Source organism: Cervus elaphus, chromosome 12 (assembly GCF_910594005.1).
Source record: "Cervus elaphus chromosome 12, mCerEla1.1, whole genome shotgun sequence".
NCBI lineage: Eukaryota > Metazoa > Chordata > Mammalia > Artiodactyla > Cervidae > Cervus > Cervus elaphus.
Window position 1 is genome coordinate 31444901 of NC_057826.1, and position 26360 is coordinate 31471260.

Sequence of the window (26360 nt, forward strand, 5' to 3'; positions counted from 1 at the left end):
GAATGGTCAGACACTGGCTTAGGGTATTAAGCTTATTATCCAATTTAATGTTCTTTAGGTGTTTCTCCAAGGCCACTGGGGTCATTCTCAGTTAAATACACAAGTAGTAAAATGTAGCAGATAATTTTACATAAAAGCAGCCATGATAATGAGAACTGGTTTTGAGTTGTTTGTATAGTAGTTAACTATTCTCGCATGATTTGCTGTTTGAACTATACAAATGTTCAAAGTCCAGCAACACCCTACTGCCAAACTCTGACCTCAGAAAAGTATGACAGTTGAATGGAGTGATACTGGCGTGAGGCCAGTATAGGGTGTGTGTATACCTAGCATAGTTGGCCTGAGTTCAGATTGTTCCTCCTGGGAGTGCTACTGTTCCTTGAAGGCCACAAAACTGATTATAAACTCAATAACAGTATTTTGTTTACAGAGCACTTACACATGCATTCTAATATATTCTTAAGCATAAAATATGGCTTTTTTAATTTGAACTTACAGATCAAGAAATTTAAGTGACACAATAGAGACTTTGTGAACCCTTAAATCCACTCCTCAAAATAAAATAAAGTTCTAAAGGTTAACAGTGGCTGTTAACCAACAATTACTTCACTAAACACAAAACTGAGCAGTGGTATCAATTACCTATGAAGCTGGTAGATGCAAAACACGACAGTTCAGCAGGATATGATACAGATGAGTGATGGGGTTTTAAATTAATCTGATTCCAAAGCCTCCATCTACAGTATTTTTAACTAAGGAATTTTACAGCAGGCATAAAGCTACATCTTAATGCTGAATAAACAGGTGCTCAATTACCCCCACCAGTTCTGTCAGGCAAATATTAACCAAACTTGAATCGTTATAAGACAAAAATTTAATGAAAATTGGTATGTAATAATCCAAAGGGCTAAATAGTTACATGGGACTGTATTAGAAATTTAATATACAAGTAAATGTTACATGTTATCATCATCTGATTCATCTTCTTCCTTCAAAGATTCCTGGAAAGAGAAAAAGTGTTTAAAGTCAATTTTTAGCACTGCTATAACAACCTGAATCTAAGTGCTTGTCATTCAAAATTCTTTATAAGTAAAATGGAACACTGGTTTAGAATGTTAAACTTTACTTGAATGTCTTAAGTACATCCTGCTCTATCAATGACTATATTCTTGATAGGATACACACAGTATGAAAGCATTAAATATTCTCAAAAAACCTTGCCATTTTCACATGCACAAAAAAAATATTTTGGAACCAGGGCAACTTTATCCCCATTGAGGATAACCTAGAAAGTTTCGTTTAGTTCACCTCAACTCTTAAGTGTTATTTAATAGAATTCAACATATTTCCATGATGCTTTTACCTTGAGCTGTTTTCATGCTATGGCTTACCTTGGCATATTTCTCTGCCTCTTCCCTTATATCTTTAGGAACTATTTCATGTCTTCCATTAGTTACTGTAAATTAAGTCATATATTTAAATGAATTAAAAACGAGAACTGTCACTGTGATTTGAAAAGACTAAACAATCTAGCCAATCCATAGGTAATACCAGGTTCTTTGACTTCATCTTTGTGCTTCATAAGCTCTTACAATAAAGAAATTATGCTATGATTTATCCTGGTGCTATAAATCCTGAGGATTCATTCACATATATATATTCACAAACACAGTCAAAGCTATGGTTTTTCCAGTAGTCATGGCAATGTGACAGGTGGACCATAAAGAAGGCTGAGTGCCAAAGAACTGATGATGCTTTTGAATTGTGCTAGAGAAGACTCTTGAGAGTCCTTTGGACTGCAAGGAAATCAACCCTGAATATTCAGTGAAAGGACTGATGCTAAAGCCAAAGCTCCAGTACTCTGGCCACCGGATGTGAAGAGCCAACGATATGGAAAAGACCCAATGCTAGGAAAGGTTGAAGGCAAAAGGAAAAGGGGACAGAAGAGGATGAAATGGTTAGACAGCATCACTAACTCAACATGAATTTGAGCAAAGTCCAGCAGATAGATAGTAGAGAACAGAGGAGCCTAGTATACTGCGGTCCATGGGGTTGCAAAGATTCATGAGTTAGCGACTGAACAACAATTTATTCACAGCATGATTAGATTTTAAAATCTGTCCCTGAAGCCCTATGGTTGCCTTCCTAAAAAGAAAAAAGGTTACTTCCCAATAATACTGTATGCAATGGATGTTTCAAAGTAAATAAACTACTCACAACTTTATATAGTCTCTTATTAAGCAGAACTTAATATCCCTAAATTTATTCTAGCTTTGTTTGTATTAGAAAGGCACCCAGCAGTCAGAACACACTGTGGCCAGTACTGCAATTGAATGAAATGCTTATTTCATGATCCAGCAGTTCCACTCTTAACATATATTTCTAAAATGCTACTACATATGCATGCCACAGTAGATGTAAAGGACATGCACAGCTGCATTATTCATTTCAGTAAACACTGGAAACAGCCCAGTTGACTATTGGAATTCAAGACAGTGGTTACCTTTGTGGACAAGGTAAGGATTGTTGACTTAATGGGAGGCCTAAGGGTTGAGCAATTTCAAATCCTAAAATAAGATGCTGTGAAAGTGCTGCACTCAATATGTCAGCAAATTTGGAAAACTCAGCAGTGGCCACAGGACTGGAAAAGGTCAGTTTTCATTCCAATTCCAAAGAAAGGCAATGCCAAAGAATGCTCAAACTACTGCACAGCTGCACTCATCTCACATGCTAGCAAAGTAATGCTCAAAATTCTCCAAGCCAGGCTTTAGCAATATGTGAACCGTGAACTTCCAGATATTCAAGCTGGTTTTAGAAAAGGCAGAGGAACCAGAGATCAAATGGCCAGCATCTGCTGGATCATCAAAAAAGCAAAAGAGTTCCAGAAAAACATCTATTTCTGCTTTATTGACTATACCAAAGTCTTTGACTGTGTGGCTCACAAGAAACTGTGGAAAATTCTGAAAGAGATGGGAATACCACTTGTCCTGCCTCTTGAGAAACCTGTATGCAGGTCAGGAAGCAACAGTTAGAACTGGACATGGAACAACAGACTGTACCAAATCAGGAAAGGAGTATGTCAAGGCTGTATATTGTCACCCTACTTATTTAACTTATATGCAGACTCCCGTCTAATGTTGAGGCTGAAACGCCAATAATTTTTGGCCACCTGATGCAAAGAGCTGACTCATTTGAAAGGACCCTGATGTTGGGAAAGATTGAGGGCAGGAGGAGAAGGGGACACCAGACGATGAGATGGTTGGATGGCATCACCGACACAAAGGACATGGGTTTGGATCGACTCTGGGAGTTCGTGATGGGCAGGGAGGCCTGGCGTGCTGCGGTTCATGTGGTCGCAGAGAGTTGGACACGACTGAGTGACTGAACTGAACTGAAGTGAAGGGTAATTTGGCAGGCTGGTCTACTTGGTCACCAAATTAGTGTTTACACTAATATATTCATGCTGTTTGTTTTTTGTGTACTTTTCTATGTGTACAAGCCATTACTAACTTTTTTTAAGATTGAAAAAAAAAGGCACCTATAGTAAATTAGGTTTGGTACTGATGACTCTGATAGCAAATAAGTACAGAGTAATCACTTACTTTCACCAACCCAGCTGAGCTCTAGTTCAAAAGCTTTATCCTTAACTTCATCGTGGACTATATAAATTCTAGAACAGAAAGAGGAAATTAACATTTGGCCATCTACATAGTTCACATACCCACTCAGCAAATCAACATCCATTCCTTATATAAGTATTTATAAAATTATACACACAGTATACATAGTCTATAATATGAAAATTAATTAGGACTGATAAAAAACACTATGAAGGATTCACTATACCATATACCTTTATACAACCCAAGCTGTTCATTCTGATACATTCTTTCAGAGACAGAACTAAAAGATGTCTCATAAGGAACATTCAAATGGGAGAAAGCTATTACCTGTGCCTTTCCAGGATATTTGGTATTTTCCATTCATTAACTGATTTTTAAACAAAAACTAATTTATTAGCTTACAGAAAGTCTTCATTCTGCACTTTATTGGCAGGAATATTTTTAAACCCCTTTACTATTCTGGATGTCCCTAAGCCTGGCCTTTAAACAGTACAAGACAAGCTGCAGCAAACAAGGAAGCAGTGTCACACAATATATTAAAAGTAGAAGTAAAAACAAGGCTTCCCTCGGACTCAGTGGTAAAGAATCTGCCTGCCAATGCAGCACATGGGAAGGTCCCACATGCTGCAGAGCAACCATACTATGGGCCCCAACTACTGAACCTGTGCTCTTAAGAGCCTGGGAGTTGGAACTACTGAAGCTCCCAGGCCACAATGAGGAGCCTGTGCACAATGAGAGAAAAGCCTGAGCAGCAATGAACACCCAGCACAGCCAAAAAGAAAATTATTTTTAAAAAACAGAAGTACAAAGTTATCAGCAAAGCTTTTTTTCTATTTTATACTTTACCATCTTTCACAACAAAGTAGCAAAAGTAATTTGGAGGGTATTCCTAAAGCCTTGCTATAACAGCTGTAACATAAGAAAGCATCTTAAACTTTCTAGAACTAAAAGATGCGTAGTACTCCATTTTATTAAATGATCAAAGAATGGCTTTCCTACACAGAATATAAACATAAAAGCTGTGGTAAGAACTGATATCCAGAAGAGTTCTCGAAGGAAAAAAACTTGCACAATTCAATGAGGATTATTTACTTTTTATTAGTTCTATCATGTTACAGTTGCCAGTGTCCTCTAGGTTGTCGTTATTAATAAAGGACAATCACAGAATGGAATGGATTCCCCTTCACAAGAAAGGGCAAGGGTCTCGTGGTAAAAAGGCAGTAGGGGAAGGAGGGTGTCAGTAGCAGGAGAGTGGTAGATTAGTATAAAATTATAAAACACTTGTGATTTTAATATTTTGTTACAACTATCAGTATAGAGATTAAGAGTATCATTCAAATAATAGGTTTATCATCATATGATAGACCCTCCTGGACTTTTTTTCCCCCTTGCATGTATTATTAGATGTAAAACCTGCTGACTAGACAATGATGACGTAGTTCTAATGTGGACAGAGGTGTTATGAATTCTCTGGAATATTACGTTTATTACTCTAACTCTGAAAAGCTGACTAAAAAACTAGCATTTTATCAGATTTTTTGAAATACTAGATGCCTGCATCCTTTGATCTAAAAAAAATAATGTATTTTGAAGCATGGTCACTGAGATTTTACTGGCATTATTGCTGCTTACTACTACTGTTACACAGCTTTCTACCCTAGGTATCTGTAACATAAACTACTTTAGGCTTTCTTTAGCTATTTCTAGATGTTTTGAAATACTGCTATTCATCTTGTTACAAGAACTTCAGCTGTAGACCTTAAAGTTGTAAGCTAAGGTTGATATAATTGGGACTTTTGAGATTTAAGAAGTCGGAAGCTAGCAAATGAAGTCTCTAGAGGTTCACTATATCCTCCAAATCTTGAATTCTGTCAACTGAACAGGAGTGTATTTTAATCAAAAGCTGTTTTTTCCCATCCTGTTCACTGTCACTTAAAATGAAGCCTCTCAGAATGCTGGATTCACCTTCTAACGTTAATGCAATAACTAATTTCCAAACAAAACAGCCTCTTAGGATTAATGTATAAGGTAAGGTCAAGTGAAATATTTGTCAATACTAAGGAAAATTTCAACTTACATTTTTGCAACTTCTTTAACAACATCACGGCAGGTCATTTCTTTCATCTACAGAAAATAAAATATATATTCATTATGTTATGAGTCAAAGGAAGAACACTTTCCACTTGTGTAACTTTTCAGATTCTTTTTGCAACTTTATTTTTGCAACTTTTATCAGTAACCTATGCTCTTAAGATTCTTAAATATAAAACCAAGGAAAATAACCTGAAATTCAAAAAGACCAGAACTTAAGTTTTTTATTGTTTAATTTTTTTAATGATTATGCAAAAAAAGCCTTGGGCACCAATAATTTTGTGAAATATATTAAAGTTTATAAAAATCTAGACTCCTTTATGAATTTATTCGCAGGACAACCCTGACATTTAAAAGATTACCAAGAAATTTTTTTTTTCTTTATAGTGAATTCAGGATAATAAAATGCAAACAAACCACAAATACTTCTCCATGCTAGATAAACAGGGATAAATTATCCTTCATGAAACTGTTCAAGACAAAACTGCAAAATGTCAGGTAAAGCTCTGAAGAACCAAGATCTGAGTGGAGTCTTGGAACACAGATTTATCTGATTTAATTATGAGGAAGATAAATGAACTGCAAAAGTGAACATATGGAAATCAAGGCAGAAAAATAGCCTTTAGATGCCTGGCAGAAAAGTCTGTTACACTAAAGGTACAGCAAGTAACCAATGCAGAATTTTTTTAGTATATGTGTTTCTGAACACATTTGACAAAATTTTTAAAAATGCGTAAACCTGGTGTTCATATTCTGAATATGTGGAGGATGGAAAATAGTGAAAAAATAATGAACAGTCATAAACAGCAATCCAAACTTGAGGTGGTTTAACTACTGTATCTCTAAATTAAGCTTACTAATATTTTATTTTTTGTATTTAATATTTACAAATCTTGATGCCCCAGCTCATAGAAATAGGAAAAATATTGGAAAGCAACAACTGTTCAATCTAGACAGAGATGTTTGTTGTATGGTATTTTTTCTGATTGAATTTCTGATTAAATTTTTTCATGGCAAATTGGGGGTGAAGAAAAGGAAAATACCAATATTCATATTTTTGTCTTTATAAGTTTAAGTTCTATATTTAGTAGATTAATTGTAACATACAAAGGCAAACTTAAACTTGAAGCGATACATCTTAAATATCAAATACATTTTTACATATGTTGGTAAAGTTTATTTTATAAAATTATATTCTTGGTAAACAGAACACAAGTAGAAAAGCAGACCAGAGTCATGACTGAGAGCAGGGGCTGGCAAACTCTCTCTGTTAAAGGGCCAAGTAGTAAATATTTTAGACTTTGATCATAGGGATAAGGTTTTCAGTCTCCATTCCAACTACCAAACTCCACTGTTGTACTAGAGCAAAAGCAGCCAGTGACTGAATATGGCTATGTTCCAATAAAACTTTAAAAAGCACTGCAGCTAGAGATGATCATACAGAGTAAGGTAAGTCAGAAAGAGAAAAACAAACACCGTATACTATCACTTATATGTGGAATCTAAAATATGACACAAAGGAACAAAACCAGACTCACAGGCATAGACAACAGAGTTGTAGTTGCAAGGGAGAAGGGGGCTAGCGGAGGGATGGAGTAGGACGTTGGGGTTAGCAGATGTAAGCTATTATATATACAGAATGGGTAAACAGCAAGGTCTTACTGTATAGCACAATGAACTACATTCAATATCCTATAAGCCCTAGTAGAAAAGAATATATGACAGAAAAGACCACTGGTCTAAGAGTTATAAGGTCTTGGATTGTTTGTAAGCAATAGTCTATGACTCTAGCCAGTGTGGTGTTTTGTTTTGTTTTTTTTTTTTTTCATTTTATTTATTTAGCCAGTGTGTTTTAACCCAGGCTTGGACTTGGGCCAAGTGATCTCTAAGGTCCTTTTGTCAATTTTATCAATCCTAAAATAATTGATTAGGCTTTTACAGGTCTAGAACTTGGTGTTAAGTTCCAAGCACTAGAAGCCTGGTATTAAAAAAGCTGAATCAGTGAATTAGTTGAGCAAAGTTCCAGTACAGCATTAACATTAAATGTACAAGAAATTTTTGTCACTGTAATTTACCAAAATACTGCTAAATCATATGCCTGTCTTTTAAGGAAGTTTCTGATAAGCAGTGAAGAGCTGGTGGGTACTATTTCAATGTCAAGTTGATCAATTTATGGCTAAAAGGAAAGCCAGGAAATTTTTAAGAAACTTTTCCCACACTAATAGATGTTGGGAACAAAGGAAAGAGAAGCAAAGGAGCAAAGACTTTAATGTGTAAGACTTCAGACAAAAGCCGTTTTCTAGATGAAAGAAGTGATAGAGTAAAAGACCAAAGTTCTGAACCTAAGGGGCACAGGGTTTGGTGAATGGGTCTCAAGGATTTTGTGAAATTATATGAAAAAAATTTTTTTTAAGATTAGACAGCCATCATGGGGAATACATGTAAATCCATGGCTGATTCATGTCAATGTATGACAAAACCCACTACAATATTGTAAAGTAATTAGCCTCCAACCAATAAAAATAAATGAAAAAAAAAAAAGATTAGACAGCCATCAGAATCAAAAGAACCCATGATACAACTCTAAAGATAATATGCTGCCAGCTTTCCTGCTCAACCAATCTAGCAGCTTCAGAAAGCTTGACTTAAAATGGCAAACCACACTTGGACCAAAAGCTTTAGTCTGTGGTGATGAAACTTAACCACAAGAGAATAATGGTATACCAGAATTTTAAACAACAAAAAGGTATTACCTGAAGCTTTTCAATTTCTGTCTTTGCAGCCTGCCTGGCTTTGCCAATGGCACAGCCCCAATAACCCTATTTAAAAAGAATATACACCAAAAAAAAAAAAATATTATTAATATACTATCATAAGTCATTAATGACTACTGTTTCTATTTAAAGATTAATAAAAGGATGCTAGATGACATTCAAAAGCACATATGGAGAAATACAGTAAAAAGACATTTACTGAAATGAATAACAAGGGACTCAAAAAGTTTAAAATATCAAACTTAAGTATAGAATGACCTGGATTATTTTCAAGAAATATCCAAAGGAAAACAAATTATATCATTTTACACACACACACACACAATTTTTGAAAGAAAGAATTCCTAAGAGTTAAATACTTAAAGCCTTCTTAATGTATATATACACATTTTTTGGCAGCACCAGTGCGGCTTGTGGAATTTTCAGTTTCCCAAACCAGCAGACAGTGAAAGCATGGAGTCCTAACCCATGGACCACCAGGGAATTCCCTAATTTATATTGTAAAGTTTTTTTTTTTTTAATTAAGTATGCCCATTCATACTTGTATAACTATACTTGTATGTAATGACAAAACCTAAAGAGCCTTAATTTTGTTAATGAGTATAAAAACCATTAAAATCTCAGAAGACACTTTAAGAAAAGATTATTAGAGAAAGATCCAAGAAATCCCACTTAAAATCCTTTGTACTGGGGAATTCCCTGGCAGTTCAACAGTTAGGACACAGGCTTTCACTGTTATGGACCTGGGTTACATTCCTGGTTGAACTCTTGTTTGGAAAACTTAAGATCCCACAAGCCATGTGGTGCAGCCAAAAAAAAACACCCCAAAACAATATCAAAAAACCCAAAAAGCTTCAAAAGGGAGGGCATTATATTCATTTTAGAGACTCTGCTAATATTTATGGTAATAAAATAGCACATATTCAAAATTTTATGTTGACTATGCAGTTTCTACATGGCAACCCACTCCAGTATTCTTGCCTGGAGAATCCTAGGGACAGAGGAACCTGGCAGGCTATCAGTCCTTGGGGTCACAAGAGTTGGGTATGACTCAGCAACTAAACCATGCAGTTTCTACAGTAGCATATTAAAAGTCACAAATCTGGGACTTATCTGGTGGTCCAGTGGTTAAGAATGCACGCTCCCAACACACAGGGCACAAGTTCAATCCCTAGTCAGTTCACTAAGATCCCTCATGCCATGCGGCATAGTCCAAAAAAAAAGTCACAAATCTTCACTGTCTCATACCCATAGGTTCTCGTTATTAATGTTAAATAAGAAAATGTTAAATGAGTATTAAAGAAACATATAATCTGAATATGACTTAAGTGCTAATGAGAGACCATTAAACTGGAAATAGAATCTCAGATGATTCAAAATTAACTCACATATGAAACACCCGATGGGTCAATCATGTAGAGTTGTGCACCGTCATTCACACTGTAAGACCCTAACATGAAACTGCACAAAAGTAAATTAGTAATTTTAAACCATGGTTCTTAATACCAGAAAAGTATTAAAAAGTACAATGATAAAAATACAATTTACTTTCTAAGATAAACATTGACTAATACCCATATAACTGACAGTAAGCACTTTGATAATATAGTTTGGATAAAAATAAGTATATACTTGAAAATGTTCAAAATTCATGTGCCTTGGTTTAGTATTAAACTTTCTAATCAACCTTTCCTGCAAGGATAGCACTGCAGGGAAAGGAGTACTAACAGACAGACAAGTAACATGAGGGCCCAAGAGCTAAAGGCATAAACATGAAAAAGCCAAGGGAACAAAATTCTTGCTATGAACACACTGAATCTACCTCAAACTCTTGTTCCACCCTTCATTCTTTCTTGGCTATTCCCCAATATTCCTCCAGTTATTTTTCTACAATAATCCAAATTGATTCAGTGTATTTTTTATATGCAACAAAATTAAAGTTAGGGTATTGAACAATCATATGAATTACTGATTTTTTTGAAATTATAAACAGAAAGCAGCTTCATATTACTACTGCATGTGCAGAATACCATATAACCAATTCCCATTTAAGTGCATTTTACCTGTTGCTTATAGAAGACAAGACAGAAACTAATGAGAAAACTGAGATGTCAGTACCATTGGCTACTTAATAACAACAAATGGACTCTATTTAAAATCAGTTTGCAGGGCTTCCCTGGTGGCTCAGTGGTGAAGAGCCTGCCTACCAGTGCAGGAGACACAAGTTTGATCCCTTATCTGGGAAGATCTCACATACTGTGGAGCAACTGAGCCTATGCACCACAACTATGGAACCTGTGCTCTAGAGCCCAGGAGCCACAAGCATTGAAGGCCGTGGGCCCTATAGCCTGTGCTCGGCAACAAGAGAAGCCACCACAATGAGAAGCCCACGCACCACAACTAGAGGGTAGCCCCTGCTCTCCACAACTAGAGAAAAGCCTGCACAACAACGGAGACCCCAAAATAAATTAAATTTTTAAAAATCTTTTTAATAAAATCAGTTTGCAACTTCCTGAAAATGTCTGGATCTAATATCAGAGAATTCCATCCCCCCAGTTTTATTAATAAATAATTGACATGCATCACTACATTAAATTTAAGATGCACAGCATAAAGGTTTGATTTATATACACTGTGAAATGCAATGATTACCACAGGTTTAGATAATATCCATCATCTCACATAGATACAATAAAAAAAAGTTCAAGTACTTCTTGATGAAAGTTCATTTCTTAAGGGTATAAAAGGCTAATAAGATGCTGGGAAAACAGATAACTATAGTACAGATATCGCTGAATATCTCACTAAATTTCATACCTGCAGCCAAAAGGTCTAACAGCACTGTAGAGTGTATATGCGTGTACATACATGGCCACTCTGTCTGCAAGATGCTGAGGGGGGAAAACAGAAGAGTTTATTAAGATTTTTCTCTTGTTGTTCCAGAGGCTCCTCAACTGTTACCAACTTACTTTTAGTGGAATGTTATATCCAAAGTTAGATCTAAAGTTGGAAGCCTCTTCTCTTGCAATGTCTGCTAAAGAACGAGCATCTGCCAACAAACCTGCTACTGCCTGAAAAAAAAAAAAAAAAGTACCAATTAACATTTCTATCACAAATGAAGCAAAAGTATGTGATTGTGATAGACTTAACTTGATATTTTTAACAAGCATCATCATTAGAATAAATTAGTTTGGCTTAAAGGTCTTTCAAGAATCAGACACAACTTAGTGACTAAACCATCATCTTTGCAAGGCATTCTGGAATTTCGATGCTTGAGTATGGGATAACAATTTGGAAATTTCCCAAAATTGTGACTTCATTCTTTTGTCAAATGATGACATTAAAAAAACTCCATGTCTCCCTATTTCCAACTTCATTATAAAGACTAAAACAACCACAAAGAAGAGTAAAACCATGAGTTTTGGTTAGAACTGGTTTTTAATTTAAAGCCATTCTATGTTTAAAAAGTTATTAAAAGTTTTGATTTAAAAGGCGTAGCCTCAAACCTCCTTTCTTTTTCAGCATACTAATAAATTGTAATGCAAAACCAAAACATGACAAACCACAAATCTAGTGGCTTAGAACTGCAATTACCAAACCACATGCTGAGATATCCCAGGAACTACAGTAAACTCAGAGTTGTGGGGTATTTTAAGTTTTTGGGGAAACACATATTGAAGTAGTTCAGTTTCAACATCAGACCATTCCACATTCCTTTCAATGCCATCGGATCACTGAGAAGCTGGGGCTGCCGTGATAGAAAATAAGCACTGTGCAAAAATCAATGTGAAACAGGAAGCAGGGTGGGGTGAGGCACAGCATCTAATCCAATTCCAAACTTTAAGAAACTGAAGAGTACACATTAGTAGTTGTGGTTGTTTGAAAATAAAAAATTTTTATTTTACTGTCATATGGTGAGGTTTTGTTTTTATAGCTACTAAGTTTTAAAAACATAAATCATGATTTAGACCTACATATATAAAACACAGAACCACTGGGTATTTCCTTTGCGCTAGGGAAGCCATGAAAACAGACATGTTGAAACAGTTACAGGTACTGGAAACCACTGACATAAGAAGATTTGCAGAATAAATTCTATCAAAAATTTTAATAGCCTCTTCTACTGCTACCTAGTAATAGTAATGATTATGAAAATCCTTAATCCATTACTGATCACTCATAACATGCTAAGCAGGTGAGGAAACTGGAGTTTAGAGTAACTCAGTAATTTTCATGATTTAAATAATCTTCCATTGCATAAAACTCACTGTGAAGTCTAATAATTTGTCAAATCACTTGAAGATGACAATTGTGGAGACAGACTATCAATCCTTCTTTTCTCCAACCTTCTTCAATGTCTAATGTTTTACCAATTTCCAGTTGCAAGGAATGCCATCAGTTTTTAATAACAAATGGGACAAATCTGAAAATTCTAGGAAAATCTTTCCACCACTAAACTACCTATAGGCTTATATGATTTCAAAATACATCTACCGAGAGCTATCTTTTTTACTAAGTAAAAGAAAGCAGAATTCACTAATTCCCTTCTACCAGTTAGGTTACAATCTGGCCAAGTTTCAGGAAAACACCAGTTTCACTGGCAGTAATAAATCTGTTCAGGAGAGAAAACAGATTCAGAAAAACTAATAATTGAAGGAAAAAAAAATGTATCTGTAGCTTTATAGTTTACTGCTTATATTTTGCTAGTCCTTTCTGTGTTATGTGTAACACATCTTATTTAGAAATACCAATAACAAACCTACCAATACTTTAGCAGAATGAGTGGACCCTACAGAATCTCACCCTGAAGAACGGGCTCTAGAGTAACACACAGACCATGAAGACTCAAGTACAAATCCCAGCATATTTCATTACCAGCTGAGTCTGTTTCCTCATCTGTAAAAATGGGATTAATATTACTTTCACTGGTTTGTCAAGATTACATGAGATAATTTATAAAGAACTTCTGGCATATTACCTAGCACACAGAATACATATTCTCTTTTCTTCCTTGACTTTACAGAAAGCAGGGTCAAAAATCACTTTTCTCTTTTTTCTGGACTGTTATACTTACTGAAGAAAGTCTGATATTGATATAGGATGACTTCAGTATACCCCAGTAATCTATTTATGTCATACCAGCTGCATGAAATAAATATAGCTGCATGAAATAAATATAGTGACGCTTATGAAGCTACTAAAAAGGATGTGCTCACTTTTCCTTTCATCAGACATCCTTTCCTGATACTCCACCTTACTATAAAGGTATTCTCTTTTTGATAAAACTTCAGTGTGACAGTTATCCCCAGAAAAGAGACAAAAAACTAAAGACTTACTGCCTCTCAAGCATATGCCTTGACTGGCAATCTATGGTGCCAAGATTTTTTACCCAATCTTCTCACACCTCTACCCTCCTCATTTTCTTCAACTTGGTTTTTCGTATGTATCTCCAATTGGGTTATAAGAATGCTACCAGTATTCTTCCTGGAAAATTCCATAGGCAGAGGAGCTTGGTGGGCTACAGTCCATGGAGTCACAAAGAGCTGGGCATGACTGAGCAACTGAGCATGCACGCATGCACCTTTCTTTTAGACAGTGAACTGTTCATAAACCAGTAACTTTCTGATTATTTCTATGGCTGCTCTCTGATCTGTTTTTGCCTCAATGCTAAAGTAATAAAAGGTTCTTATAATTACATTTTGATATATTCCAATTAATTACATCACAAGAAACTGGACAAGGCAAAAAGGAACACTTTTAAATGTGACCTTACCATTCCAACGTGTCGATCAACATTAAAAAGTCGTTTGTTGGAACCTTCTTCATAAAGTTTAGACAGGACTAATTTTTCTACCCCAAAGACAACGCCGTCTTTACATCTGATTCCAATAGCTGTACTGAAACAAGTAGAAAAAAAAAATCAATTTTTTTAACTGAAAATAAAAGAAACTTTGTAAACTCAAGTTAAAAAAAGAAACAAAAAAACAGGCAAATTTGTTTCTTAGAACATATCAAGTTTTTAAAGCAAACACATTTGAAAACTAGAAAGGGCAAACATCCTAAAGTGTGATGAATTAGATCCATATAAACAATCATGTGACCAAAAGAAAAAAAATTTCATATCATGACATGGAAAGATAATAATACACAAATGAAAAAAGATCCTAACAAAATGTGTAAAAAGTGGCACAGTATCTAGCATATGCTGGCTATCTTATGACAAATGCTGACTAGTCATGTCCATTAAAAATGGTACATAACATGCATATAAATGATAGGCTACGTACAAAAGAAAGAGTTAACAGTTTCTAATCTGGGTGGATTATTCTTTTCCTTTCTTTTGCCTTTTCTGCATTAACAATGCATTGCTTACAGTAAGTGTAAAAGAATAAACATTCTGTTCAACTGTTTAAAACAAAATTGATCAAAAAAACAAGTAAAATGTGGAGAAATTATATACCGCCATTTCAAGAAAAAATAATTACTTTAAATCTAATTCTTTTAACGAGAATTCTATAAGAAACCACCAGAAAAATGAACTGAGTGACATGCACAAATTTTGTAAAGAATTTCAGACACTCCTTCCCCCACACTTCAGGTACCTCTTCAAGTTTAAATTCCTTGGTCCGAATTTCCTAACTCCCAAGAATCTGCAAAGCCCATCTAGCTAATTCAATTTCATATTATAAATCCTGTGCTCTGCTGAATTCAACCTCATTGTCGTCCCTCAAACACCATTTTTGCTTTCAAGTCTTTATTGAAGTTATCCTGGGTACTAGAATACAATTCCTCCTCACCACAGCACATTTAAATAAATTTCCACAAACTTTTGCAAGTTTACTTGAATAGTCTCAGACAGCCTTTCCCAATTATTACAATTTCTCATCTTCCACATTTTTCAGAATCTAAAATGTCCTTTTCCCTAAACCAAAAGTTCTCAAAGTATGGTTTGTCAGGTCAAAAATATATTTATAAAAATACAGAAACATCTCACTTGACTTTCTCCATTGTGTGGATGTTTGCACCAATGGTACTGGCTGACCATAAACAGTAGCAGTAAATACCATTCATTGTATTTTTTATTGCTATGCTGTTTGTTTTTTTTAAAAACCATTTTTGGTTAAGAATGTCCATGATAAAGTTGTAATTAATTATATTAGACATTAATTCTTAAGTATCTGTCTTTTTATTATTCTAACAAAAATCAAGTTAGCCAAACTTCTGCTGCACATCAAAATATGATGGTTGCCTGCGGGAAGTAACACTGATAAACTGCTTTCAGGTGTAAATTTTTTCAAGGAACATCTGCTATTACCATCAAAGAATAATAACTACGGTTATTTTCACTTAGGTATGTGGCAGACTTTTTTCTAAAATGAACAAAATGAGCCTGTCACTTCAAGGAAAACAAGTGAGAGTATTTTCTTGACAGTGATAAAATCTGAGTTTTCAAACACAAACTGGAGTTTTGGAAAACATATTGGTGGTGATATTAAAAAATGTGATGTTTCTAACAGTTAATAATGAAATATGTCTACTTTGGAAGGTCTGTTATAACTCAGTGAACCAGTATTTTCCAAATGGCCAACATACAGTGTTACAAATCATGCATGGATAAAACATGCAAAGTACAAGACAGTGCAATAGATTTTAATAATAGTACAAAAAGTTCATTATTACGTTTTCAGACTCCACACTGCAACTAACCTTTACAAAACTAAAATTTGTCCAGTATGGTACAGTATAAATAAACAACATGCATAAAACTATTAAATGACTCCTCTCTTTTCCAACTATGTATGTATATGAAGCCTGATTTGTTGCACAAACTTCAACAAAAGTTACAACATACTAAAGTAGTAGCAACTATGAGACTCTGCCTTTTATTAAGATTCAATTCATCACTGAGATTTTCAAGAATGTAAAACAACGTAACTCTTCTCACCACACTTTTTCCCCATGTTTTGGAAAAGTAATTTTCATTAAAAATGTTATTGTTACTTAAGTATTTTAATAAATGTTAATGTAATTATTTGTTAACATGCAATTTTATCACTGTTATTTAAATAAATTAAGAAGTATTTTTTATTTTTTGGTTTTAATTTCTAATACTGATGAACCAATAACCTGCATAAATAAATGCTCTTTGGGGTGAGCATTATGGTAAATACTTATAGAACCTAAGAGCCTACTTAATTAAATACTCATCGAGGTTCTAATGATTTTTTTTTCCAAGTATAAGGATGTCCTAAGACCACAATTTTGTGTACATTTTTGTTCTAAACAATCTAGTCTCACAATTACGTTGCACAATCTTCCTTTCATATCTTGTCCACTCAATGTGGATAAACTGAAAAATTATAATTTAACTCCTTTTTTTCTTTTGCATATTACCTTCTAGGGGCATACTTTTATAAAATAGTTATGATCATCATATATAGGTTTTTTTAAATGTTCTTATTTGTTTTGGTAGTTCCTGTCCCTAACATAACAGCTACTCAAAAATATTTGACTTTTAAATCCCCAAGATTGAATTTCTTTCTTTGAAAGAATTTATCTTTAGGACTTCCGGGTCGTCAAGTGGTTACGACTTCACACTTACACTGTAGGACACACAGGTTTGATTCCTGGTTGGGGAACTAAGATCTGGCATGCTGTACAGACGTGGCCAAAAAATAATAATAAATAATGAAAATAAAAACAAAAATAAACAAATGGATCCTAATGAAGCTTAAAAGCTTTTACACAGCAAAGGAAACCATAAAGAAGATGAAAAGACAATCTCAGGATGGGAGAAAATCATCTGCACAGGAAGCAGTGACAACGGGTTAATCTTGAAAAGACACAAACAGCTCATGCAGCTCAGTATCAACAAACCACCCAATTGAAAATGGGCAGAAGGCCTAAATAGAAATTTCTCCAAAGGAGAAATAAAGATGGCCAACAAACACATGAAAAATGCTCATCATCATTAGTTATTAAAGAAATGCAAATCAAAACTACAATGACATACCACCTCACACCAGTCAGAATGACCATCAACAAAAATTCCGCAAACAGTAAATGCTGGAGAAGGTGTGGAGAAAAGGGAACCCTCCTACACTGTTGATGGGAATGCAAACTGGTATAGCCACTAAGAATAGTATAGAGGTGCCTTAAAAAACTAAAAATGTAACTACCATGTGACTAAGCAATCCCACTCCTGGGCATATACCTAAAGAAAATCATAATTCAAAAGATACATGCACTCCACTGTTCACGGCAGCACTATTTACAACAGAAAGGACATGGAAGTAACCAGATGTCCCATCAACAAAGGAATGGAAAAAGAAAATGTGGTATATACATACATACAATGGACTATCACTCAGCCATAAACAGGAATGAAACTGTGCCATTTGCAGGCATGTGGATGGATCCAGACACTGTCACACCGAGCGAAGTAAGTCAGAAAGAGAAAAACAAGTTATCATATATTAATGCACACATATAACGCTTTCTAGTGAAAGCTAGGGACAGGGGAGCCTGGTGGGCTGCCATCTATGGGGTCGCACAGAGTCAGACATGACTGAAGCGACTTAGCAGCAGCAGCAGTGAAAGCTAGAAAATGGTATAGATGAATTTACCTGCAAAGTAAAAATAGGGACACGAACAGAACAAACATATGGATATTAAGGGGGGAAAGGGGGAAATGTGGATTGGGATTGACATATATACACGACTAAGAAGCAAGAGAATTTCACAAAAACGTCTATTTCTGCTTTATTGACTATGTCAAAGCCTTTGACTGTGTGGATCACAATAACCTGTGGAAAATTCTGCAAGAGAGGGAATACCAGACCACCTAACCTGCCTCATGAGAAATCTGTATGGAGGTCAGGAAGTAACAGTTAGAACTGGACATGGAACAACAGACTGGTTCCAAACAGGAAAAGGAGTACGTCAAGGCTGTATATTGTCACCATGCTTATTTAACTTATATGCAGAGTACATCATGAGAAATGCCGGGCTGGAAGAAGCACAAGCTGGAATCAAGATTGCCGGGAGAAATATCAATAACCTCAGATATGCAGATGATACCACCTTTATGGCAGAAAGGGAAAAAGAACTAAAGAGCCTCTTGATGAAAGTGAAAGAGGAGAGTGAAAAATTTGGCTTAAAGCTCAACATTCAGAAAACTAAGATCATGGCATCCGGTCCCATCACTTCATGGCAAATAGATGGGGCAACAGTGGAAACAATGGCTGACTTCTTTTTGGGCTCCAAAATCACTGCAGATGGTGACTGCAGCCATGAAATTAAAAGACGCTTACTCCTTGGAAGGAAAGTTATGACCAACCTAGATAGCATATTAAAAAGCAGAGACATTACTTAGTCAACAAAGGTCCGTCTAGTCAAGGCAATGATTTTTCCAGTAGTCATGTATGGATGTGAGAGTTGGACTATAAAGAAAGCTGATTGCCGAAGAATTTGTGCTTTTGAACTGTGGTGTTGGAGAAAACACTTGACTGTCCCTTGGACTATACTCCAATTAAATAGCAAAAATAATGATACACTAAAAAACAATTTCTCTCCTTTCAATGCATGCATATAATCTCATTTAAAATTATTTGGTTAAATGTTTTCTAAGATTCAGTCTTTATGTCTCACTTTTAAGAAGATTCACACCTAATTTTTCTCTTTTCCACTTAGGGAACGGCTACCCACTCTAGCATTCTGGCCTGGAGAATTCCATGGACAGTATGGTCCATGGGGTCGCAAAGAGTCGGACACAACTGAGCAACTTTCACATTCACTTTTTCAAGCTCACAGAACACTTTAAAAATTTCCAATTTCATTTTTCTGGTGAGGTATGGGAAGTTAGATTAGATGTCCGCATCCCAGTTTTACAGACAAAAAAGTGACATTCAGGGGACTGAATACTGGAACCTTATGTATTATTACCATTTGGCAGCAGCTAGCAGGAAAATTCACATCTTCTGATCCTCATCCAATATTCTATCATACCAGGTGACATAGGTCCCTTTTAAAAAGGAACTTTCCAAGTAATTTTTCTTTATGTAGAAAAATACTCATTTTTAATGTTTCCAGTTTTTTAAATTATATTTAAGCTTGCTTAAATGTAACTGCTCACATGACCTTCCCAAAATTAAATGTAACTGTTTAAGGTCATATTTAGAAATAATTTATAGAAAACAAATTGCTAAAATACACAGACCTCACAGCCCAATCTCAATTTTCTCAGTTACAGATAGCTTCAAAATGTATCTCCAGTTCTTCTTAGTCAAGACATCTCCTACCAGTTTTTTAACACCAATGAAAATGCAAGGACGCAAAGGAGGAAAAGGAAAACAATAAACTTCCTCAAATCTTTCTCCAACTCATTGGCCAAAAAGCCTATCTTCTTTTACCAACGGGGGAAAAATGTCAACTTTTCTTGAATTTGACTCTCTTCTGAACTCTTTCAGGCCTTGTACACAATGACAAATACAGTTCAACCTAAAATTCTTAACAGCCTCACTTCTACTGTATTATCAGATACTGACAGTTTGTAAGTACTGCTATCTATAAAACTATAACATTTAAACACAAAATCAACTAGCTTCACTAACAAATCCCATAAGACTCAAAATGTATTTTTGTTCAAAAATTTTAAAATACTATTTCATAAACCATTAGAAATCTATACATCTTGTTTCTACCACCAAGAAAATGGCACACAAAAAATAAACATCTATTTATTCAGTATCTACTGAGGGCTATGGGGCTTCCCAGGTGGTACTAGTAGTAAAGAACCCGCCTGCCAATGCAGGAGATCTAAGAGACGCGGGTTCAATCCCTGGGTCAGGAAGATCTCCCTGGAGAACAGCATGGCCACCCACTCCAGTATTCTTGCCTGGAGAATCCCATGGACAGAGGAGCCTGGCGGGCTAGTCCATAGGGTCACAAAGAATCGGACACGACTGAAGCAACGTAGTATGCACACACTGAGGGCTGTGTGCCAGCACATGCAAAGACCAGTTACTATCTGTAACCTTATGAAAATCCCATGATCGAATACTGAAGGTATTAGCAGAAAGTAAGAAAACTACATCTACACATGGGCTTTTCTAATATTCTCAAAACATTTTCCTACCACACAACTTTTCATTACATTCAAAACATTGAGCTCAAACATCAACACAGCTTATTTAGTAGCAATAAAAAAAAAATTTTTAAGAGAGCTGAATGACATGAAAGAAAAATTTTTAAATCTTTTATCTCATCCCAAAGCTGCTTTATATTAAAAAATACAGTGATTACTTATATATATATTATATAGATATATGTATAACTCAATCACTGTGCTATACACTTGAAACTATGTTATAAATCAACTATACTTCAATAAAAAAATTAAAAATGAAACCTGCCTTGGCAGACTTTATTCAATTAGAAGTGATTTTTTTTAATGATCATATAATTGATTATAAAAATTCTTCAATATAAGACTCAGAATTTGTCAACAAGCTGGTAATTCAACTAAGATGTTATAGTGGTCATTTTAGTGAATTACTCTAAACAAAAAAGACAAGAGTGTGGAGAAGGAAGTGGTAACACACTGAGGTATTCTTGTCTGGGAAACCCCATGGACAGAGGAGCCTGGTGGGTTACAGTCCATGGGGGGTCGCAAAGAGTGGGACACAACTGAGCGACTAACACAAACACTTGCACGCTCAGGGTGAGTTTTCTAGCTCCAAGTCACCCTTTAAGGAACTGCCTAGTTTTGTACTGCTTTGTGTAAAAATAAAGATCATTGTTTAAGACAAAAAAAAAAAAAAAAGAGTGAAGGAAGTAATCCAAAAGGAAAATATCTTGGGTGGTCCTACACCTTTTGGAGTATAACAGCAGAAGAGAAAAATAAAAAATATCCCTCCTGAGATGATCATGTGACCAACTGCACAGGGCACTGAAAACACAAGGAAATAAAAGATTAGACAGTAAAGTCACAAACCTATTGGCCAAGGACACCAATGATGTAAGTCAAGAATCTGAAAAAGAGCTAGCGAAGATGTTGATGAATTTGGCTTTATACACTTGAGACATGGTAGAATGTGTAAGTGTGTAATTCTGGAGTCAACTGGAAATACAGTCATATGGAGAGAGCTGGCATAAAGAGAAATCTGGAAATGACTAATAAATTGAGATTATTTTAGGGCATGTATTATTTGTGCCAAAGTAACATAACAAAGCCTAATTAACAAAAACAAAGAGGAGACATTTAATACCTGGCTAAAACACACTAATTTCAAGTAAAACACTGTTTCTTACCTACTATTTTCCACAGCCTTCATAGCATATTCAACTTGAAAAACTCTTCCATCCGGAGAGAATGTAGAAGCTGACAGATCATACTACAAGGAAAAGGCAATAACAAGCTTAGAAGGATGCACCTTTGGCAGTAATAACAATTTTTTCCTAAATGGCTTACACATCAGAAATGTGTGTTCAATCTCAGTGAAGATTCTGCTTTGAAGAGAAAGGGAAAGCATGTCAGAGCAGGAACAGCAGCTAAGAGAAAAGTTATACACTTTAGATTTCTGCTATTGACAAGCAATGAATACCAGTCCTGGGTAAAGTCAGAACTTTTCCCACACAGAACATGGCTCATTTCTGAAAAAATTACCATGGTAGAAACAACACTGGCTTCTCGTTAGCACTTAAGTATTTTAATTCATAGCTGTGGCAGTAATGAACTAAAGGAGCTTGGACACAGCATTTAGCATTCAGATATTTAATAAGCGTCTATTATATGTCAGTCACTATGAGGAAATACAAAGATTACTCATTCTTAAAGTCCTTCATTTTCAAATCAGACCTCAAACAGATCCAGGTGCTGGAGATAAACAGTTCTATGATGAAAAATAAGACAAAGTGAACTTACGGTCTCAGGGAATACCACAGACTACCTGATCAAGGAAGGCAATGCTATAGCAATTATATTTATGTTATTTAAGCTGAGCCAGACCTAAAAGACAAGTAACTACTCATTTAGAATATAGAGAAAGAGTGTCCTGGCATCTGGCATAAAAGACCTCAGGGTAGAAATACGAGGAGCAAAATTAAGAAAAGGAAATAATGCCACTGCATCTTGAGCACCATAAATGGTAAACAGAAGAGTAAACTATATTAGAGGCAAATAAGGGCCAAGTTATGCTAAGTCTTTTATTTTAGGCTGGAGCAAGAAGTTTTCATTTTATTCTAAATGCAACAGAAAGTCACTGGAGTTTAGGTAGGGTGAGGGGAAGAGGTTCTAATTTTTTTTTAAAATGCTGTTCATCTGGTAAATGAATTATAGAGAAAACAAGAGTGGAAGCAGAGATAGGGTATTACAAAGGGAGTGTCTTAGACAAGAGAGAAAGACATGGAAGGTGTTATTCTTTGAGGGTGCAGTCAAAAAAAACCGTGCTTAATGGATTGGCTTTAGGAATACAGTAAAAAAGAAATCAGAAGTGCATCGTAGGTTTTTTTTTTTTTTTCATTTAAGCGACTAAAATTGAACCATTCACTGAAATGTAAATTGTAGGAGATGCAAAATGGCAACGGAAGAAGAAAAGAGATCTACTCTGGACATGTCATTTGAAATGCCTATCAAACAATCAAGTGGAGAGAAATACCAAGACAGGTCTTCACATCCGGAGTTCTTGGGACAAGACAGGTGTTAAGTCTTAAACAGTGGTGCTTCCTGCCTCTCAGCTTGTTGATCTGTTAAAGGAAGATCTTTAACTCTACCACGGTAATACCCAAATATCTTACCTATTTATATTATTAAACATTTTTAAAGGGTTTGTAGAACCTTTCAGAACACTATTAATCTAGGGTAATTGGTCTGCTAAACGAAGATCTTTACCACCGTTAATACTCAAAATTTCTCACCTAGTTATATTATCAAAAATTTTTAAAAGGTTTGTAGAACCCTTCAGAACACTATTAATCTAGGGTAACATTAATGTAGTTGCAAAGTCAATTTGCTACAACATGCATTACTGAGCATCAACTAATCCAAAAACGGTATGACAACCTTAGTATAAATTGCCTATTATCCAACTCGGAAAACCAGTATTTGGGCCTAATGGTGAGAATCAAAATCTTATGCACAATGGGAGTAAATGAACTGAGAAACCCATTACCCAGTGCCTCTAGTGGAACCAACCAATAAATATTTCTAAACATTATGTTTTCTATACCAACTCGGAAAACCAGTATTTGGGCCTAATGGTGAGAATCAAAATCTTATGCACAATGGGAGTAAATGAACTGAGAAACCCATTACCCAATGCCTCTAGTGGAACCAACCAATAAATATTTCTAAACATTATGTTTTCTATATGGGGAAATACATAAAAGGAGCAAGCCGAAGACTGTATATATGCAGTACGTTTAACAAAGAAAAGTTAGTAGGCCGAACAAGTTAACCAATCTAACTCCAAAATCCTGCAGTCTGTCTGTTCAAAGAAGCGGTTAAGTACGTAGCTAATCATTTAAACGCTTACGGTACTGAGACCTCACAATGCTTTTATTTCTCTACGAGAAAAGCTGGGACAACGGAAAAAATGGAAAAGATTCTTCAGATTCCGCTTTTTAGATAAGATTTCCTTATCAGTTCTGAGAAAGTTCCAGGGACTCATACAGAGAGGTCCATCGGTACCCTCGAAGCTAAGACAGAGAATCCGTGAGTCAGCAGCACCCCAGGAACTGCAAGGGTGGGGAGGGGGGGAGAGGTTCTTGGAAAGCGGCGTCACAAACTTTGGACTCTGAAGGCGCCTTGCCTCAGTGGTGCTCAAGAGCTTAATTGTTGTCCAAGTCCTTCACAGCGTGCGCGCACACACCACTTCAGGCCTCAAGAGTTTCCACTTTCGGTTTCCCTAAGTGGCTAAAGAAAGTGACTCAGCAACCTAAGCGGCTCCAAATCTCAATGCTGCGCGGCCAAGCCCGCTACACCTGAGCTGAGAAGCGTCAAGTCACAGTCACCGCAGGCGCGGGCCTACACCGCCGGGCACCGCACAACTGGAAGCGGCCCACCTGCCCCCAGGCAGTCCCGGAGGACCCCGAGTCCGCGCACCCACCGCGGTCTGTCCGCGTTCCCTTCCACGCTAACCCTTAGACTAGACTATCACACAGAGAAACAAAGAACTCACCCCGGTGCCGATTGAGCTCATCCTGCTAAAATCACTGGGACGCTTACGGCTTCAGGCCTAAAGCGATCCCCCAACACCACAGCAAAAGACTAGTAACAAGCTCTCTCATTGGCTATTCTTTCAACCAATAGCCTTTTCTGTAACTCGTTCCTGGAGCATTGGTCCACGGAACAGAGGATTGTGGGAAAAGGGAGGGGGGCGGGGGCAAGGGCGGGAAATGCACCTGGCGAGTAACGCGCTCGTACAAAAGCAATCTCGCGGGGTTAGGTAGGCTCCTGGTTGTTTCGTCTCCGGTTTAGATTTGTAGATGTCGTTCTGTCTTCTGGTTGCTTGAGAAGCTGCGCCAGTCCTTTTCCTGGGAATTATTATTTATCTTTTATCCGTCTCTTTCGCTTCCTTATTTTTTTTTTTAAAGCAAAACGGAGAGATGTTCTTATGCTCTTACAAAGGCCAGAGAAAACGGTAGGGGAGAGGTCCCTCTCCACCATTGGCGGCCTGGTTCTAACCCAATATGTTGAGGCAACCCCATCATCCACATATTCTAACAAGAAGGAAGAAAGTTGCATTCTTGCTTTCTAAGGGTATCACCTCTGGGCTTAGGTCGTAATTTTACAGGATTAGTACTCTTTGTATAACTCTAGTAGAATTAAGGATAAGATTGATTAAATATTATTTGTTGAGCGCTGTATGTCCCAAGTACTCAAGTTACACCCTGCTGATGTAGCGATGAAAGAGACAGGACCTCATCCTTTACACTCAATGAGAAGAAACAGGCAACGGAGAGTAAATAGGCAAATAGTTGCACCTTTTGGTTAAAAAAGAGAGACAATGGAAGTTTGAACTTTAAACCTGTTACTTAAGGAATGACTTTCCAAATGGGTGATACTTAAATTGAGATTTGGGATTGTTATTTCAGTATAAACTTGTCTTATTATAGGAACTGTCAGGTCCGTATGGCCTTAAGGGGAGAGTGACAGATGAAATCAGAGAGGTGGATATGGAATCAGATTTCATAATGGTTCGAATTTTAATCTGATTTTAAATGGAAAGCCGTCAGCATTTTTTAAACTGCTAAATACTTACGTGTGTATTTCCCCAAAAAGAACATCATTTTACATAGCCACACTATAACTGTGAAAATCAGAAAATTACCATTTCTTTTTTTTTTTTAATCTACAGACTTTGTTTACAGATTTTGGCAAATCCCTCAATAATGCCCTTCACAGCAAAAGAAAATCCAAGATCACGTTTTGTATTCAGTTGTCATGTCTCTAGTCTCCTTGAATCTGGAAAATACAGTTAATATTTCTTTCAATTTCATGGCATTAATACTATTGACGAAAAACATTTACTTTATATGATATTCCACAGTATAGGTTTGTATACTGTTTTTCATGATTCAATTTGGATAAATGCATTTTTGTCAGGAATGCCACAAAGTAACATTCTATTCATATTAGAACCTTATGTTAAGAGGCACATTGTGTCAATTTGTTCCACTAGTGATGATTTTTTTTTTTTTTTTTTAGTGATGATGTTAACTTTGATCACTTGCTTTAGATTTCTTCACTGTGGTTTCACTTTTGGCCTTTGTAATTTATAAATATCTTATGCAGAAATACCTGGAGACTATGTAAATATCCTACTATCCCTCCACCTTTTACCCACTAATTATAGTATCCAATGAGTCTTAC

General features: G+C 36.0%; 1 protein-coding gene across 1 annotated transcript; it reads right to left on the reverse strand.

Moving 5' to 3' along the window:
• Positions 1 to 856: 856 nt before the first annotated feature.
• PSMA3 (proteasome 20S subunit alpha 3) lies at positions 857 to 24795 on the reverse strand. Its single transcript, XM_043919344.1, has 11 exons — positions 24667 to 24795; positions 21800 to 21882; positions 14262 to 14385; positions 11458 to 11559; positions 11306 to 11379; positions 9877 to 9949; positions 8468 to 8533; positions 5701 to 5747; positions 3603 to 3670; positions 1392 to 1456; positions 857 to 1001 (listed from the first exon to the last, which is right to left on the reverse strand). The coding sequence occupies exons 1-11, from the start codon at positions 24685 to 24687 to the stop codon at positions 957 to 959; spliced, it is 768 nt and encodes a 255-aa protein (XP_043775279.1). The 5' UTR covers positions 24688 to 24795; the 3' UTR covers positions 857 to 956.
• Positions 24796 to 26360: the final 1565 nt, after the last annotated feature.

Excerpts from the sequence above, each read along its gene's own strand:
- PSMA3 (XM_043919344.1), bottom strand. The coding sequence starts at position 24,687 with ATGAGCTCAATCGGCACCGGG. Across the intron at positions 11,380-11,457 it reads GATATAACATTCCACTAAAA|CATCTTGCAGACAGAGTGGC; the intron begins GTAAGTTGGTAA and ends TTCCCCCCTCAG. Across the intron at positions 1,457-3,602 it reads GCTCAGCTGGGTTGGTGAAA|TAACTAATGGAAGACATGAA; the intron begins GTAAGTGATTAC and ends CTTAATTTACAG.